Below are 18,756 nucleotides of genomic sequence, written 5' to 3' on the forward strand. Positions count from 1 at the left end.
GATAACCCTAGTTAGTGGTGATTTTTGTGATGCAAATACTTGGCCATTAGCTATGAGACTAAAGCCATCAACTCATATCATATAGGTCACCATAAAGAAATCAGATGGAAGTAACTTAGTCAATACTGATCCTGGCTGGGATTGGACAAAAGATCTATGAAAGACTATATATCTCTATATCCCATATCCTGAGCTACCCAGACATCATTATGGAAAGTTTTTAATCAGACTTGACTGGATATGTTTTAGAGGTAAAACACATTTATTTTAGAACACTTGCTACAGCATCAACTAATTATTACAAATAATGCAAGAGAACTTTACAATTCATAGCATATAGAGTATACTACTGAACATTGCTGTGATCCTGTTTAAAGATTACTTAAAGTATTTAAACATTTTTAATTATGTCACAGTGAAATTTAAGTTGTTTTCTATTTGTTTGTTTTTAAATATATATAAATCATATTTTATTGGGCAAAGACTAGATTCTGTATGATCATGTCTTACAAATCTCACTGTGCACTAGTATTTGCTGATTTTGCAGTTGTATATTTTTATTGATTTTTTATACTTCCTTCTAAGTAAATTATATATAAATTGGCAATGTTGGTAAAGATTTACATTATGAAATTTCTAATACAGTAACTGACAGTCCTACATTATGTAAAAGGGGTATTTTTATACTTTAGTATGAAGCAGACATCAAAAAAAGTGCTGTCATGCTATTTTATGGAGGCACAGAAATTACTATGCAGCTGAAGCATTATAATTTTGTGCTTAAAGATTTCTTCCTCCATTAGTATCTAGTGCTAAATCCTGAGAAATCAAGCTTGGAGATTTCCTTCTCATTAAAAAAGTTGGTTCGGTCTATGCGAGAACTGGGACTTCCAACTTTACTCAGCCAGGCCTTCCTGAAAAATAAAATAAAAATAAAAGCATGTTAGAATAAAATGAACCGCATGTGTGGCATTTGCTCTTCTGTCGTGTTTTCTACTTAAAGAGCTTATGAAGCTCAGCTTTTCAATGAGGAAATTAGTCCTGATAAATGGTTTCCAAATATGTTGTTATCTCCCTCAGCTGTTTTTCCCCTTTTCTCTTTACAAGCAAGATAAAACTATTTAAATAGTAAATAAAATTGTCAGTGTTTCAAAATACATTGTGTTACATTGTGAATATTACATACAATTAAATCTGGACTCTGATCAAAATTTTAGTTGAAGTAGGCTCCTTAAGGGTGCATTATTAAAATGAATACTCAGTTTTACCTACTTTAATTATGTCATTCATTATAATAGTGTGTGTTTACAAAGTTAATAGAATACTCATTGCAAGCACCCGACCCGAGCACTATATACACTAAAAAAACAGTAACAAGAAAGGATTATAATACCCCGGAATGTTTGAGGGGGCCAGAGAAACCTTAAATCAAACAGCATACAAACTACATTAAGAGAACGTTATTGAGTTTGCAAGTCAAGTATTAAAAAGTTAGGAAATGCCAGAATTTAGGCTGTCTGCGCAACATTAATTCTGTCCTTGCATGCATGTGCATAATAAACAGTCTTTAATTACATAAACACATTGTTTTTCCTCCACATGACACTGAAATTAATAGGACTACTCCTGGAGTAACGTACTATTCAGTGTGAGTAAGAGTGGCAGAATCTGGCCTTTAGTTAATACTTTGTTCCAGATAAGAATTAGCAAACCTTTCCAATTTGCTATTTTCACAATACACTCTACAAATCTGGTGCAGAAAAGTTTTTCTAACTTATCATCCTTCTCAGCATCACTCACGGTAAATGGATCTGCAATGATTTATCAACACAAACTTCCTAAGGGTTTAATTTTTCTTATTTATTTGAGAGAATAAAATATGTTAAAGTATTTTTATTTGTTTGTTTGTTTATTTTTTTTTAACCTTGCTATCAGGTACCTGTAAGACTGCACCCCATATTCTTCATAATTATATTCTTATAATATGATTATAGCATAATTATGATGCATTTTATGCAAGACAGGTCACATGAGAGGTCATTGAAAATGTTGTTATTCGCTGAATATTTTTATCCTATTTGTATGCATGTATCATTTTTCTAGCTGAAGTTATGAATATTGACTATGTATCTGTATTTCAAATGTAGTTACACTTGAGTAATGCTCACTAGGCAAGATGTTTTCAGTCTAGCTATCTGGTTGGGAAAGGCCTATTCAGGGTAATGAGCCATTAGGGAAAACAATAGGCCTTAGGAAAAGCTTATTCCCCACCTGGTGAGCCTTCCTGGGAGTACTCCAGACAGCCTGTAAGTAATGGCTGCTAGGACTCCACAAGGTCATGTGACCAGGCGACATGACTCTGGACTTCATTTTGGGGTGTCAGTGTTTTTCCACAAACTGAGTTTGGGACAAAGGATTCCCGGCATATGCTAAAGCTATGTAAGGCAGGGGGTGACATCATCTGCTGCTCTTCACTCCCCACACAAGAAGACTCCTGGAAACACCTGAGGAATAAAGACTGAACTGGGGAAAGTGCTGGACCCAGACTAAAGGGATTTCTAGCTTGCATATGAAAAACCTGGGGATTCCAAGCTGTAAACCAGTACAGCTTGTCCCTTCAGACCCTGCAAGCCTGCTCGTACCCCAGGAGTCAGGGTGAGAAACTGCTAATTCATATCCAATCTATCTAGTATGTTAAGTTCAGTTTGTGTTTTTTGTTTATTTGCTAGGTACTCTGCTTTGAGCTGTTTGATATCACTTATTATCACTTAAAATCTATCTTGTTGGAATTAATAAACTTATTTTATGCTTTAATCTAAACCAGTAAGTTTGGAGTGAAGTGCTTGGGAATCTTAGCTCAGGGGCCTGTTGCCTTTCATCTCCACATTGAGGGAAGGATGAACTCTATGAGCTCATACTGTGCAGTTTCCTGTACAGTGCAAGATGGTATAATTTTGGGTTTATACTCCAGTGGGGGGCTGCGTACCTGGGTTATCTTGGCTGTAGCCTCTTTATTTCTGGTTCATGCAATGTCTAGTCAGAGAGCCTGCATGTAACTGCAGCTGGGTGTGTCCCTGCCTGTGTGAATGCTGGTGAATGTGTCGGACCGGGAGCGGTTCTGCAGCTTGTCACAGCAGCACAGTGTGAGAGGGAGCCCAGGCTGGTGGGTCACAGGGCTCAGCGGTACCCCAGTTCCAGGTAGCACCCCGGGAGGTGTGTGTGTGGGGAAACCCGTCAAAGTACCCATTACAGCAAACTCCTGTAAAGTGTAAGCTGGCTTTAGCCAGAGCTTCAGGCCACACATTGTATAGTATTGTGCTTTTTGTCTAAAAATGAATATCTCTGCTCCACAAAGTACAGTACATACTGTGTGTGCACTGACAGGATATAAAGATAGGGGATTGACTGTTTTTTAGGAACTTACAGACATGAAAATAATGCAAATAACTGATGTGAGATTTAATAATCACTTTGGGTTTTACTGCTAGAATGGCTCTACAAAGATTTACTTAAGGATCAAATTATTTCTCAAGATTCTAGATCATAATAGAATCCACTAAAGCAAATGCAATAAAGTAGAATTCATTTTCTGTGTACTGCATCTAAAGAGGAATGCATTTTACATACATTTTTATCCATGACTAAGACTGTCTTAATTAATTGTTTACTTAACAAAGCTGTTAAAATATAAGATTTTATTCAATTCAATATGAATTTGAAGAGTTAAAGCAATTAAATTGTTGATTAGTTTTACTGAAAGTTACACTCAGCATTACACAAATAAAATATTCTTGCACTGAGACTTATCTTGATATCTCCACCATGAGAACCACAAATCCATGAAGGCTTTAGACCTTGAACCAACACATGAAATACACCTGGGACATAGGCCACGTTTTATTATAGCCCTATCAAGAACCTGGGAAAAGTGCTGATAGGAGATCTTTTTATGTCGAATTTCTGACAATTCAATGTAATATCTGAAAGTGCCTCAGAGACCTTTGCTGGCTGTACGGAACAAGAAATGAGTTTTCCATTACTTGTATTACAGCTGCAGAAACAATTCAGTGCTGCCACCAAAATGGTTAAATCAGTGCTTGTATTAATGGCCCGGCCCTGGACAAATAAACGTTATCCTTGAGGGCAAGTGTACAGATTCCTGGTTAGTTAGGAATCTCTATTTCTAAAGTTTAGTTATGAAAGCAAATATGTGCCTAGACCTCAAGTGTTTTGGGATATAAGTTTAGGAGTTGTAAGAATGCACTTGGTGGGTTAGTGAAGCATGCATCCAAGATAGCCTCGCTTGAGCCTTCCTATAAGGGTGCTTCTAAGTGGAAAGGGAAAGATCCCTTACAAAATACCACACAGAACTAGAGAGGAGTATGTGTGTTCAGAAGGAACTGGCTATGAGCACAAAAGTCTTGATTTGGTCTATAACTGTTTATTGTAGATCAAATTAATATCCAATTTCTACTAAACGTTTACACACATTTAGACCCAAAAGAGATTGCTCCCAAGGAGCTATGTGGGTTGTTATTTGTGTGACTCCAGTGTGGTCACAACTTCTTTACACTGCCACCCTGGATAAACCTTGAAAAATTTACTTTGAACCAGTGCTTATAATGCATAGGTTTTGGTGCCCAGAGGAGGACTCTGTAAGACCTTCCTATCTGCTATACTTCATTTCAAAATCCAATCTTTAGTTCTTCTTTATAAAATAACTGTTTGTTCTTTTAGCCCTTTGCCAAGCCACCTAGCTTTAATTAAAATTCACCATAATCTAGGGATCTTATCCTGGGAATCCCTACAATTGTCAGACATATGAAGTGTACAGAATCTTTGATTTTTTTAAGACCTCCTTCAAACCCCTTATATGTAACTATAATACATAGTATAATATCATGTATTCATTTGTAAAACACTTTTGACTAGTATCAAAGTCCTTTGTAGAAAGACCCACAGTAATGCAAATGTGTAACAAGAATAATGGAATAAGATGGGGGGAGGGAATATTTTCAAAGGGACTTTAAAAATGGAAAGAGAAATGATAACATGTATATTGTCAAGTTTGGTGAATTGCTGGAGCTCATAGCCAGTCTGACTGGGCAAGAAGCAGCGCACATGGGTCTGGTTATTAATGCAGATAAAACTAAGTCCCTGGTCATTACTATCACAGTCTCCAACTCCAGATTACAACCAGCTCAGTATTAACCTATCCAGATGGAATAGTGAGCAGATGGCAACTATCAAATACTAGGGCAGCATCACAGATGAGTGCTGGAGGATGCTTGAAAGATGTGGACACTTGTGTAGCAGCAGCTGCCGTCATGCTTTAGGCCCTTCACTGGCCTCTGTGGCACGTTATAACAGCAAGCTTGCTTTGAAGCTGCAGACCTATGAGCCATGGTTACACCACCTTTATTGTATGGCAGTGAAACAGGAATGCTGAGGAAGGCTGAGGAGTGGCCACTTGCTGTTTACAATTCTCATCGTCTTTGTCAGCTGCTCCATATTAAGTGAAAGGACAAGATTCACAATGACGTTGTTCATAGCTAAACCCACCAACCATCTCCATCAACACTGCTTTGGTTTTAGCAACTTTCTTGATATGGACACATCACATTTAGTAGGATGGAAGACTAATGATTTAAAATGTGTTTACCAAGGAATACTGCTACATAGCCAGCGATCATGTGGTCACCAAAAGCTTCAGTGGATTCCAGTAAGATCACCAGTTATGAACATTGTGACCCAAAAACCTCTTAATGACCATTGCCAAGGGGGTTACAGGACTATCCAGATTGTGTTATGTACTCTCTGGTTCACCAAGAATGTCATATGAGGCCTCAAATGAAAGCCAGTGTCACATCCTAACGTGAAATGTATGTAGAAATACCATGTATTGTGTCCCAAATTGATGTCAATAGAAGAGGTTTTAGAACAAATTGATAAACTGAGCTGTAATAAGTCACAAGGACCTGATGGTATTCACCCAAGAGTTCTGAAGGAACTCAAATAAAAAATGGCAGAATTACTGTTGGTAATATGTAACCTATAACTGAAATCAGCCTCTATACCAGATGACTGGAAGGTAATTAATGTAATTTTAAAAATGAGCCTAACTTCAGTACTGGAGACATTGGTTGAAATTATAGTAAAGAACAGAATTATCAGAAATATAGATAATCATGATTTGATGGGGAAGACTCAACACAGCTTTTATCACGAGAAGTCATACCTCATTAATCTATTCAAATTCTTTGAGGGAGTCAACAAGCATGTGGATAAGGGTTATCACTGTATTGACTGGTACTTGGATTTTCAGAAAGCCTTTGACAAGGTCCATCATCACAGACTCTTAAGGAAACTAAGTAGCCATGGGATAAGAGGGAAGGTCCTCTCATGGATCAGTAATTGGTTGAAACATAGGAAACAAAGATTAGGAATAAATGGTGAGTTTTCACAATGGAGACGGGAACAGTGGGATTCTGTACTGGGGCCTGTGCTGTTCAACATATTCATTAGTGATCTGGAAAAGAGGATGGAAGTTAAATCCTAGTGAGGAAAATAGAAAGGAGCATAAACTATGGCAAGTGAAGAGCAAAAATATAATGAGGAAGGCCAAAAAAGAATTTGAAGAACAGCTAGCCAAAGACTCAAAAAATAATAGCAATTTTTTTTTAAGTACACCAGAAGCAGGAAGCCTGCTAAACAACCAGTGGGGCCCCTAGATGATCAAGACACTAAAGGAGCACTGATGGGCAGTGCGTGAATCACCGGCTGGGGGAGGTTAGCGCCCAGCCCCACCCCTTTCTCCTGAGACCCTGCCCCTTCCGTGGCCCTGCCGGAGCCCAGAGGTCCCCCCACCGCAGCGGCCGGCCCATGCCCCAGGCTAGTGCCCCCAGCCCCAGAGCACCCCCAGCCTCTCCCCCCACAACCCCAGAGCAGGCAGCATGGCCCCAGTCTCCCCAGCTCTGGAGTGCAGGGAGGGTGGGCGGAGCGGCCCAAGTCCAGGCCAACTGGAGCTGCGCCGAGTGGATGCGTGGGCTGGGGGGGAGGCACGTGGGGGCAGAGCATAGGCGGTTCCACACCTGGCTGTTTGGAGAGGCACAGCCTCCCTCAGTTTATGATACCCACCGCCCATGGGAGCACTCAAAGATAATAAGGTCATTGCAGAGAAACTAAATGAATTCTTTGCATTGGTCTTCATGGCTGAGGATGTGAGGGAGATTCCCAAACCGGAGCCATTCTTTTTAGGTGACAAATCTGAGGAACTGTCCCAGATTGAGGTGTCATTAGAGGAGATTTTGGAACAAATTGATAGGGCTGTGTATTCCAGACACAGAGTCTGGGCAGCATGCTATGAACTTTTTAGTGTCATGCACAGCCAACTGGAACCAGACATAGAATAAAGCAAAGCTCTTGCAAGCACTTTAAACACTGAGTGATCAATGAACACTGCAGGAGGGAGGAACACTTAAGTTTCAGCTGCATGTGTTGTTCTTTCTCCAGGGACACAGGGCTTCTCCAGGGCTTGCAGCCTAGCATCTTTCAGGAATCCTATAGTCACTTACAATTAAAAAGAAAATGAATCTATCAAATGTGGGAGAGGTTGTGGGCAGGTCAAATTTCAGATATATACATAGTGCATTTTTCCCATGATGAAACAAGCATGGAGGCATTTCCATACCCAGACTGATTTTTACAATATTTAATCATTTACTATTAAAAAGAGCCCAGCTCTTTTTCACCCTGAGGTTGTGGGGAGGATCCTAAGCCACCTAAGTATTAATTTAAAAGTCTGTGAAATGTAGGATGACCAGATGTCCCATTTTTAAAGGGACAGTTCCATACTTAAGCCCTCCTGCAAGTATCCTGACTTTTTCTTAAAAACAGGCAAATTGTCCCGTATTTGTCTCCATCCCCGATCAGTACTGGTGGTTCTTGCTGCTGGCCGGATCCCTGCTCGCCAGCAGCCCACTCACCAGCGGTGAGTGTGTGTATGTGTGTGGGGGGGGGGTCCAGTGGCCAATGAGGGGGGTGGGTGTGCAAGGCTGATGGTGGGGCAAAGATGCAGCACGTGGGGCTGGCTGCTCCCCCTGCTGGTCAATCAGCGCAGCCCCTGCTGCGTGCCAGCTCTCGGCCAGCAGGGCCCCGCCCCCCATCTTATTTCCTGCCAGCTCTGGCTGCACACTGCAAGCTGCAGTGGCTGGTGAGGTTACACGTCGCCTCTGCTGCCCACCCATTGACCCTTTATGTGCTCCCCCTCTTGCTGTCCTCTCCCCTTTGCCCCTTCGTCCCGCTGCTCCTCCATATTCCCTCTGACAGGGCGCATCCCGCTCCCAGCGCTGTGCAGAGAACCAGCTCCTGGTCGCAGCGCTGAGCTCACCAACAGCCTGGCTGGCAGTCTCCTTCCTTCCCCCACTGCCTCTGGCTGTGCCGGTGCCCCAGGAAAGCCCAAGACCCTCCAGCCCAGGGCGCTGGCCAGGAGGAACCGAGCCCTGCATGTGCCAAAGCCCCGCACAGCGCTGGTACGGGGAAGCCTCTCCTTCCCTCAGCTAAGCTCTGGAGTGGTGCTGGGAAAGCGATTCCCAGCCTGTTTGCACCCCGACCCTGTGGGCTCCACAGCAGCCCCCCAGGCAGGGACTTAGCACCCTCTTCACCCTACCCCCCACCCTGGATCCTGCCCCCAGGGAGCGTGGGGCTGCTCTGTCCTGTCCCCTAGGCACCCTCATCTGCTGAGCCACCTCTCTGGCCAGGTTCGCTGAAGCCCCTGGAGTCAGGTTCCCAGGGCCCTGGTGCACAATGCATCCTTAGGGCTTAGCCCCTTCCTGCCTGCACTCTAGTCAGGGGACAGAAGGCGGCTGGGTTATGTCGATGACCAGCAGCAGCCTGGAGGTGTTAGCTGCCTTTTGACACTGTGCGGGTAAGAAGGAAAAAGCTGCTTCCAGCCGTGGGGGTGGGGGAGAAGAGATGAGCTCTGCAAAGACACAGGCCAGGTTCTCCCTCCCCCCACACCACTCTGCCCCTTTGGCTGGAAGCAGCTCCCGAGTCCCGTCCCCTCCCTCCTGCACAGTGCCAAAAGGCTGCTGCTGGCCACATTCTGGTGTGAACCCTGGCAGAAATCTGGGGAGGGGGGCCGTGTGACCCTACGTACCCCCCCCTCCACGTGTTGCCTCGGGAAGACGCAGCGCCAGGTACCAGGAGAGGCGGGTCCGTCCCGGTGGCCCAGCCAGGCCTGGAAGGCAGAGAGCACTGAGCAGGGAGGGTCGGGTCAGTCTATCACCACTCCCCGTGTGAGAGAGGTGTACGAGAGAGAGAGAGAGAGAGTGTGTGTGTACGAGAGAGAGAGAGTGTGTGTGTGTGTGTGTGTGTGTGTGTGTATGTCCTCCCTCCGTGTGAACCTTAAAGATAAGAAGGTAAATAAAAAGAATCCAACTACGCAGTATTTCTTTTTAACAGGGGCTCAGCCAACTTGATGTTAATTGGAACATTTGTATTGCATAGTTCTGATGGATTGCTGTTGAATTCACTTGAATATGAGTAATTTTACCAGGTGTCCCATATTCAGTATGGAAATATGGTCACCCCAGTGAAATGAAATGGAACCAGGTTTTGAAGGTGATCTAAGCACAAAGGGTTGGGGACTCCAGGCTTTAGAAAGGGCTACCTAGGTGTGATTGCCTCTGTCATGGTAACGGACCCATGGCGACTGGAAGGGCCCCGGCCTGCCCACCCCAGCCACGATGGGCGCACCCCCCACCCCCGAAAGTGCCATTTCAGTCCCAGCAACACCGGGCCAAGCCACCACCACCCCGAGCCACCGGGCCAAGCAGTCGGCTCCCCTGAGCTGCTGGGCCAGCCCCGGCGCACAGCTGAGCCACCTCACTCCCCCACCAGACCCTCCCATCCACCGCTGGCTCACCACGTTCCCTCCTCACTCCCCCGCCCCCGCTGAGGAGGGACACAACGAGCAATAGCAGGCAGGCAGCAGCAGCAGGCAGTGGGGGCCTCGGGGAAGGGGCAGGGCCATCGTACCCCAGGTGTCCAGCAGTGGGTCCATGGCTTAGCCTTCCCTGGCCTATTGTACCCGCTGCCCATGCATGTTAACTACAGTGTTGTTTACTAGCACAACAGTGTAACAAGAGGTAGATATGCACTTTACATAGAATGAGAAATAGAATCTGAAAAAGGGAACACTGAGCTGTTAAACTTTACTCTGTTTTCAATTAACAAGGATAGAATATTTGAGATTGCATTTTGAAGCTTGTATTTTTAAGTGAGTGAGAGAGAAAACCAACATTTCAAACATTTAAGTACTCCCATAGTGTTGTCTTAATAGAAAACACTATTGCTAACCTCAAGCTTTCAAAATTCATGACTCAGGCCCCCAAATCATGAGATTGGTTTTAAATAATAAGACTTTACAAATAATAAATGTGAGGTTCTTTTTCTTTACTTTCTGGTTTCTGAGTCTTTAGGATGCACTTGGTTCATGTTTACAGGCTCTTCTCCACACTCACCAGGGCTAGAAACTTACTTTTATTTTAAATAAGAGTGGAGATTCGCATTTCATCAATAAACCCAAGTTCCTGGAGATTAAAAGAAGTTTTTTTTGGAACTCTCACAATAAAGCAGTGAGAGTTAACAACACTGATAAGTTTGCTTTTTTTTTTTTCTTAAATATGAACATTATGTGTGCATGTGCGTGCGCACACATACAAAATAAGGCAGGACCAAAAGATGTTATGAAACCTTCACATAAATTGAGTATTAATATTTACAAAAATATCTGCATAACTGCTTTTGGTAAAGTTAACATGCTAGAGATGTTGACCCCATCTATACTACAATTCAAACTAGGTCAGAAAGGATCAGGTTTTTAAATACAATTCTTGCCTGCAAGCATGGGCGACAGGTATAATAGGCCAGGACAGGCTCTGCCTCCCCTGGCACTGGCCGCTGGACACCTGGTTGCAGGTTTGGTGGGGGAAGTTTTTGCTTTATTATGCTCCGTGCAGGTTCCGGGGCAGCGGAGGAGGCAGTATGTGCTATTCAGCTTCCTGAGTTCATCAGTAATCTCCTGGATTCCAGAGAGATTACTGATGAACCCAGGAAGCTGAGTAACACATACCGCCTGCTCAGCTGCCCCAGAACCTGCATGGGGCATATCAAAAGCTCAGGTTCTTCTTCGGGAAGAGAGGCTGTCATGCTGTGGGTTTTCCTGAGTGACTTGGGGTTGGGGAGAGGTGGAGAAGGGAAGCGCGGCGTGGCTGCGGCTGGCCCAGGGCTCCCCAGGCAGGTGGGGGGAGGGCTCGGGGCTCCTCTGGCTGAGGGGGGAGCGCTCGGGGCTCTGGCCCAGGGGAGAGCAGGCAGAAGGATCAGATCTGGGGGCTCCACCTGTTGCCCATGCCTGCAAGGCACTAATTTCGATTTCCTGGCCAGAAGGACAGTGCTTCTCATGGGCCTAGACATCTTCAAATTTTAGTCATCACCTACGCTGAAAGCAGCAAGACGGCTGGAGGCTGAATTGTTACTACACCAAAGATGCTGCTGAGCCAGCTGACATGCATTATTTCCTCTGCCTCCTCCACAGATTCTTCAGGTTTTATATAAAGCGGAGCAGAGGAGGCAGGCGCAGTGCAAATAACACATACCAGCTGGGTCAGCAGTAGTGGTGGGTTAAGGATGGGAAATGACATATAGGCCCCACATGAACTGCCCCAAAAGCTATGCCTCAGAGGAATCCTCTGCCTCCCTCTTCCCCTGGCTCAGGGGCATAGGATATTGAGTCTGCTAACAAAAGAGGAATCTGGGGACAAAGCTGAGAGGATCCAGTGTTGGTGTGAAGAAAGTAGCAGGAGGGAGTGAAGCAGTCAGGGACATCTCATGGGAAGTAAGCTGGGGAAGACAGGCTCTCAAATGCAAAGCATTAGAGAAATCTGGAATGGCTGAGGGGTCCCAAGAGAAAAACTTGAGGAGAATTATTAATTGCTTGGAGGAGGAGAGCATGCAGAACAGGGTTCAAGGATCTCCAAAATACACTGAGCCTAGCAACCTTATAAAGTGATTTACAAAACTGTGCTCTAAACTGTGTGGACCTGAAGCCTGTTGAAGAAGAATGCATCTGTCTACAGAGCCTTTGAAAGTAAAAGTTCCCTCTACTGCTGCTGCCATGGAAACTGATGCATCCGATCAGTGAAAGTGGGTCAGGGTAATTTTAAATTAGCATGCCTACTGTATTGTAAAAAAAAAAAAAAATGGTTAGAAACAGAAAATGCTAGGTCAGGATCAAAGGGCATTATGTAAGTGTGTATGTGTATATGTCTATCCATACATAAAGCACATTATACTGTATATATGGAGAAGGGAGGGGGAAGTGGCAGAGAGAGAGAGAGAGAGAGAGAGAAAGAGAAAGAGAGAGAGAGAGAAAGTGATAGAAAGTGCATTATTCCCTGGAGGTGAAATACAATTTTGACACATTTTATCAGGATGACCACATCAGACACCACTACAAAGCAGAGTCACAAGTCTGGCACTAGGTCAGCTTAGTGAGTGAAAGGAAAACAAAAAATACAACCAAAACTTAGACCAATTGACAGTCCAAGGAGAGAGGCCAAGAACTGGGTGGGCGTGGAAACTGAAGTATGCTCTCATCAGGAGATGGGGTTGGGGGTTCAGTCAGATCCTACTGCAGTTAGGGTTGGCACGTCTCTATAGACTATCCAGTGAGGAATTTCTTTGAGGTACAATTTGAAAGTAATGTCAACAACAAGGGCAAATGAGGAGTCTTTGACATGGAAAGGATATAAATTAGGTGTGACATCCTGAGAGTACTGAATAAACAGCAAGATTATACACATCTATTTAGATGTCAGATATCTATTTATAATGTTATGGGGAAAATGACTTCTATGCGCTCATCACATACTGTATATGTTACGAATACTGAGCCAAATTTTCTACTGGTGTAAATTAGCATAGCTTTGTTGGTTTCAATGGAGCTGCATCCATTCACATTACATACACATTCGGGGAGGGCAGGGGATTGATCTAAGTTACGCAACTTCAGCTTATAACGTGAATGATGTAGCTGAAGTCGACGTACTTAGATCGACTTACCATGGTGTCTTCACCACGGTGAGTCGACTGCTGCCACTCCCCCGTCAACTCTTCCTGCACCTCTTGCCGCGCTGGAGTTGATGGGAGAGGGCTCGGGGGTCGATTTATTGCATCTAGACTAGACACGATAAATCGATCCCTGCTGGATCGATCACTGCCCGCCGATCCAGCAGGTAGTGTAGACACATCCTTAGAAACCTGCTTCAGACACATTTGACCCATATTGAAAGACCATACCTATTGTTAATTCTCAATCAAAAGGGAGCAATTTCTCAGCTAGAAGGAACTTTAAACCTAAGAACAACTTGCTCTGTTCTGATATCCACTGCAGATCTCTGTTTCACACACTGCCTAAATGTTATTTTTGCAAAGTCTGAACAAAATTGGTTGATCTGTTTTTGATATGTGAGCAGAAAAAAGCATTTTCCCCATATGTTCTCGTCAGAGATTTTGCTCCGCTTAAACAGCTTCAGCAACAAACTTCAAATTTGTCTTGTTTCACAGATCTCACTGAGATCTTAAAAAGCAAGCTACGTTTGCAGAAAATTAGGTAGTGTTAAAGTGATGTTTTTACACAACACATAGTAAATCTGTGAAATTCATTACCACAAGAGTACATTGAGAATGGTAGTGTCCCATGTTGCTCTGGTCTAAATGACTACATGAGGCATCGGGCAACCGAGAATCAGACCCTAATAGTGCTTCATGCCCTCGTGCTGTAAGGGTACACTATTGGGGCTATCAGGAGAAAGAGGCTTCCTGTTAGGGTTGCCAACTTTCTAGTCACACAAAACTGAACACCCTAGCCCCACCCCTTTCCTGAGGCCCCGCCCCACACTCATTACATTCTCCCTCCCTCAGTGGCTCCGTCTCCCCCACCCTCACTCACTTTCACTGGGCTGGGACAGGGGGTTGGAGTGTGGGTGAGGGCTCTAACTGGCAGTGTGGGCTCCGGGGTCAGGCCAGAAATGAGGGGTTCATGGTGCAGGAGGGGGCTCCGGCTGGAGGTGTGGGCTCTGGGGTGGGGCTGGGGATGAGGGGCTTGGGGTCAGAAGGGGGTTCCAGGCTGGGGGGTGGGGCCAAGGGATTCAGGGTGCAGGAGAGGGTTGTGGGTTGGGGTGCAGGGGGGGTATGGGCTCTGGGCTGGGGATGCGGGCTCTGGAGTGGGGCTGGGGATGAGGAGTTTAGGGTGCAGGAGGGGGCTGCAGGCTAGGGGGTGGGGCCGAGGGATTCGGAGTGCAGGAGGGGGCTGTAGGTTGAGGCAGGGGGTTGAGGGCCCTGGGCTGGGGATGAGGAGTTTGGGGTACATGAGGGGGCTCAAGGCTGGGGATGAGGGATTTGGAGTGTGGGAGGGGGCTGTGACTTGAGGCAGGGAATTTGGGAGGCTGAGGGCTCTGGGCTGGGGCTGAGAGGTTCAGGATGTGGGAGGGGGTTCTGGGCTGGGGCAGGGGTTGGGTGCAGGGGGGTGAGGACTCTTCGCTGGGGCCGGAGATGAGGGGTTTGAGGTTCAGGAGAGGGCTGCAGGTTTGGGGGGAGGGGCTCAGAGCTAGGACAGGGGGTTGGGGCACGGGGTTGGGGTGTGGGCTTAACTGTGTGTGCCCCAGAAACAGCCAGCAGGTCTAGGTCCTAGGTGTGGGGGCCAAGAGGCTCCACGCACCGCTCTTGCCTGCAGACACCGCCCACCCCCCACTTCCATTGGCTGGTGCTTGGAGTTGGGGGAGTGCACGGAGCCCCCGTGGCCCCCCCGCCTAGGACGCAGACCTGCTGGCTGCTTCTGGGGCACAGTGCGGTGCCAGTCAGGCAGGGCCAGCTCTACCATTTTTGCCGCCCCAAGCAAAAAAAAAAAAAAAGCCACCCAGACTGTGCTGCCCCAAGAATGGACGGAATGCCGCCCCTTACCACGTGCCGCCCCAGGCACATGCTTCCTCCGCTGGTGCTTGGAGCCAGCCCTGCAGCCAGGACAGGTAGGGACTAGCCTGCCTTAGCGTCACAGCACCGCTGACTGGACTTTTAACAGTTGGCGGTGCTCAGCAGAGCCGTCAGGGGCCCTTTTCAACTGGGTGTTCCGGTCAAAAACTGGACACCTGGTCACCCTACTTCCTGTGCCCCTTCCCCTTCTAGCACATTTGCTAACTCAAGGTAAGACTTAGGCCCATAGTGCAGACTGAAAAAGGGGTTTGGCTTCCCCCCTCTGATGCTGGGGGCCTGGAATAAGTCAGCCCCACTCTGGACAGTGTTTATTCTCCCACTTGGGGGTTTATTTCCCAACAATTTCTGGGCAGGCCCAAGGAGCACCCCTCCGCCAAACAGAAAAAGGAACTAGTTCCAACACAAAACAAAGAGGAATACCTTTTTCTCCCTCCCCCTCCTCACACTCTGAGGGTGTTTGGCTTTGTTATTGGCCCTGGGTGTCAGTCCTTCCCCTACTCAGGCAGTCAGTTTATGTAGCTTTCCCTGTAGGGAGGAGAGCAGCCATTCACCCTCGGGCAGCCTCTCTCCCTGCTGCCACTAGCCCTACAGCAGCTTGTCTCTCCTCCCTCTCACTGGAGGAGGAGTTTTGAAAGAGCTCAGGCAGCCCTTAATTGGACTCAAGTGTCCCTAGTTGACCCGAGGTAGCCCCTTCTTAGCTTCAAGGGAAAAGGGATTTTATCATTCTAGGGCTAATAAGAGGCTGGCCACCCACTGTCTTACAGCTGTCCAGCCAGACTTTGTCACAGGCTATATTGTCATTTCATGAAGTCTGATTAAAAATTATTTTTCACATTGAGCCTATTAAATCACAAAAGACAGAAAGGTGTTTGAATGAGGAGTTTTTATGCCATTAGCTACTGTACCAATCCAAACCGTAGGAAAAGAAAAGAGACCTCTGACATCTGGATGCTGATTGATTAGCACATGTCAAAGAACATTAAAAAGTGGGTGTGTTTAAAGCAAATGTAATGTGCATAGTTGTGCATATTACAGAACTTGTGCAAAGAGTGAAGTGCAATTATTTCTAACCAACAATCACATAATTAAGATCCCTACGACTAATTTAGTCAAGGAAAAATAAGTTGGCCAAATCCCCCATTATAGGCATTTTCAAAACAATCCATGTGGAGGGCCATTCTGAACCAGCAATTATTCACTGATTCAGATGGGGAATTCTGCTTAAAATGAATATCAAATGGCACCAAGGAAGTAAATCATCTACTTTACTAGGCAGGAAATACTGTAAGATTGGTCCTAGCAACTACAAATATGTGTGCCTTACTTCACTCCCAAACAGACTTGTTGAAATAATAGTTAAAAACAGAATTTTAAAGCACCTAGGTAAATGTGGTACAATAAGGAACAAACCAGCACAGCTCTGAAGAAGAGCTCTGTGTAGCTTGAAAGCATATCGCTCTCACCAACAGAAGTTGGTCCAATAAAAAATATTATGTCACCCACCTTGTCTGTCTGGAACTGACATGGCTACAACTACACTGCATACAACAATAGGAATTAATAATCAATTTTCAGCATTGTAAGAGGTTAATTGTGTGGTGTCCAAATGTTCTGTACTAGGACTTGGGCTAATATATTTATCAATAGTATGGAAAAAGAGATGAACAATGAGGTGGCAAAATGTGTAGATGGCATAGTTATTTAATTTAGAAGCTCAGCACAGAACTCACAGCCCAGGTAGTGGCGGGGGCTAAGCCACATTTCCACTCTCCTGAAACTGGGCTGCTTTTGTGGCTGGAGAGGCCCCCTACGTAACTTAGACAGCCCTTCCTAGGGCTATCCTATGAGCTGCAGCACTGCCCAGAATTCCCTCAGAATTGTCTGCTGCGCCCCACCCCTGAGACATCTGGCTTAGGAGGAGTCCTCCACAACAGGGAGAATTCTCCCCAGCCGGAACCAGGGCTTTTATGGCCCCTTTATGCTGCTCCGGCTCTTTTACGTGGCATTTATGGACAGCAGCAAGGATGAGGATTCCTCCTGTTATGTTGTTTATCCTTGTGCCAATGCGGTAAATATGGAATTTATACTTCATTGGAAGCTTGTGTGCCTGCAAGATTTGTCTCTTAGGGCTTTAGCCAGATGAAATTAGCCACTGTCTTCCAGGCCAGGGAGGCTCTATATACTAGCTGCACAATGAGATGATCTCTCTAGGGGAGTAATTGATCAACTGCACAAGGCCAAGAAGTACACACTAAAAAACTCAGCAATAAGCATTTGTGGTGCCACACCCCAGTAAATGAGCTGCCTCCCTCCTCGACATTGCAGCTCTCTTCGCTGGTTCCTCTCCAAACCTGCTAGTGCAATGTGGCCCAGTGGGAGTTACTACCATCTTATGGGTGGATTAAAACTATGTGGGGACGGGGGAAGGAGAGAATCATAGGACTGGAAGGGACCTTAAGACGTCATCAAGTCCAGTCCCCTGCACTCACAGCAGGACTAAGTATTATCTAGACTACTGGTTCTCAAACTTTTGTACTGGTGACCCCTTTCACATAGCAAGCCTCTGAGTGGGACCCCCCTTATAAATTTTATATATTTAACACCATTATAAATGCTGGAGGCAAAACGGGCTTTGGGGTGGAGGCTGACAGCTCACGATCCCCCATGTAATAACCTCACGACCCCCTGAGGGGTCCCGACCCCCAGTTTAAAAACCCCTGATCTAGACCATTCCTGACAGGTGTTTGTCTAACCTACTCTTAAAAATCTCCAATGATGGCAATTCCACCACCTCCCTAGGCAATTTATTCCAGTGCTTAACCACCCTGACAGTTAGGAAGTTTTTTATAATGTCCAACCTAAACCTCCCTTGCTGCAACTTAAGCCCATTGCTTCTTGTCCTATCCTCAGAGGTTAAGAACAACAATTTTTCTCCCTCCTCCTTGTAATAACCTTTTATGTACTTGAAAACAGGTCCCCTCTCAGTCTTCTCTTCTCCAGACTAAACAAACCCAATTTTTTCAATTTCCCCTCAATGGTCATGTTTTCTAGACCTTTAATTATTTTTGTTGCTCTTCTCTGGACTTTCTTCAATTTGTCCATGTCTTTCCTGAAATGTGGCACCCAGAACTGGACACAATACTCCATTTGAGGCCTAATCAGTATGGAGTAGAGCGGAAGAATTACTTCTTGTGTCTTACTTACAACACTCCTGCAAATACATCCCAGAATGATGTTCGCTTTTTTTTGCAACAGTGTTACACTGTTTACTCATATTTGGCTTATGGTCCACTATGGCCCCCAGAACGCTTTCCGCAGTATTCTTTCCTAGGCAGTCATTTCCCATTTTGTATGTGTGCAACTGATTGTTCCTTCCTAAATGGAGTACTTTGCATTTGTCCTTATTGAATTTCATTCTATTTACGTCAGACCATTTCTCCAGTTTGAGAAGGAAATAGATCCTCACCACAGACATCTTTTCAATTGTAGTTGGAAGTAGGGGCTCTCCAACCAGCAAACGCTGACCCAGGACATTTGGCATCGAGGCTCGTGTCCCTGACAAGCAGTGGTTTAGGCCAGTGTTTTTCAAAGTTCAAGTCACAACCCAGTACTGGGTTGCAGTATGTAAGGCACTGGGTCGCCTTGCTCAGGACCCAGGGACCCTAGCAGCTCTGATCAGCACCACTGACCGGGACATTCAAAGTC

General features: G+C 45.5%; 1 protein-coding gene across 12 annotated transcripts in view; it reads right to left on the reverse strand.

Moving 5' to 3' along the window:
- Positions 1-243: 243 nt before the first annotated feature.
- ACYP2 (acylphosphatase 2) overlaps positions 244-18,756 on the reverse strand; it is a 219,599-nt gene continuing 201,086 nt past the window's right edge. For all 12 annotated transcript variants that reach the window (XR_010600233.1, XR_010600232.1, XM_065590700.1 and 9 more), the window contains one exon: positions 244-914. Coding sequence is in view for 8 of the 12 variants with exons in the window: in XM_065590700.1 (XP_065446772.1) it covers positions 800-914 (115 nt within the window). In the remaining 4 variants the exon portion in view is untranslated. The remainder of the gene's footprint in view (positions 915-18,756) is intronic.

The sequence above is a fragment of the Chrysemys picta genome, chromosome 3 (genome assembly GCF_011386835.1).
Source record: "Chrysemys picta bellii isolate R12L10 chromosome 3, ASM1138683v2, whole genome shotgun sequence".
In the NCBI taxonomy this organism is placed as follows: domain Eukaryota; kingdom Metazoa; phylum Chordata; order Testudines; family Emydidae; genus Chrysemys; species Chrysemys picta.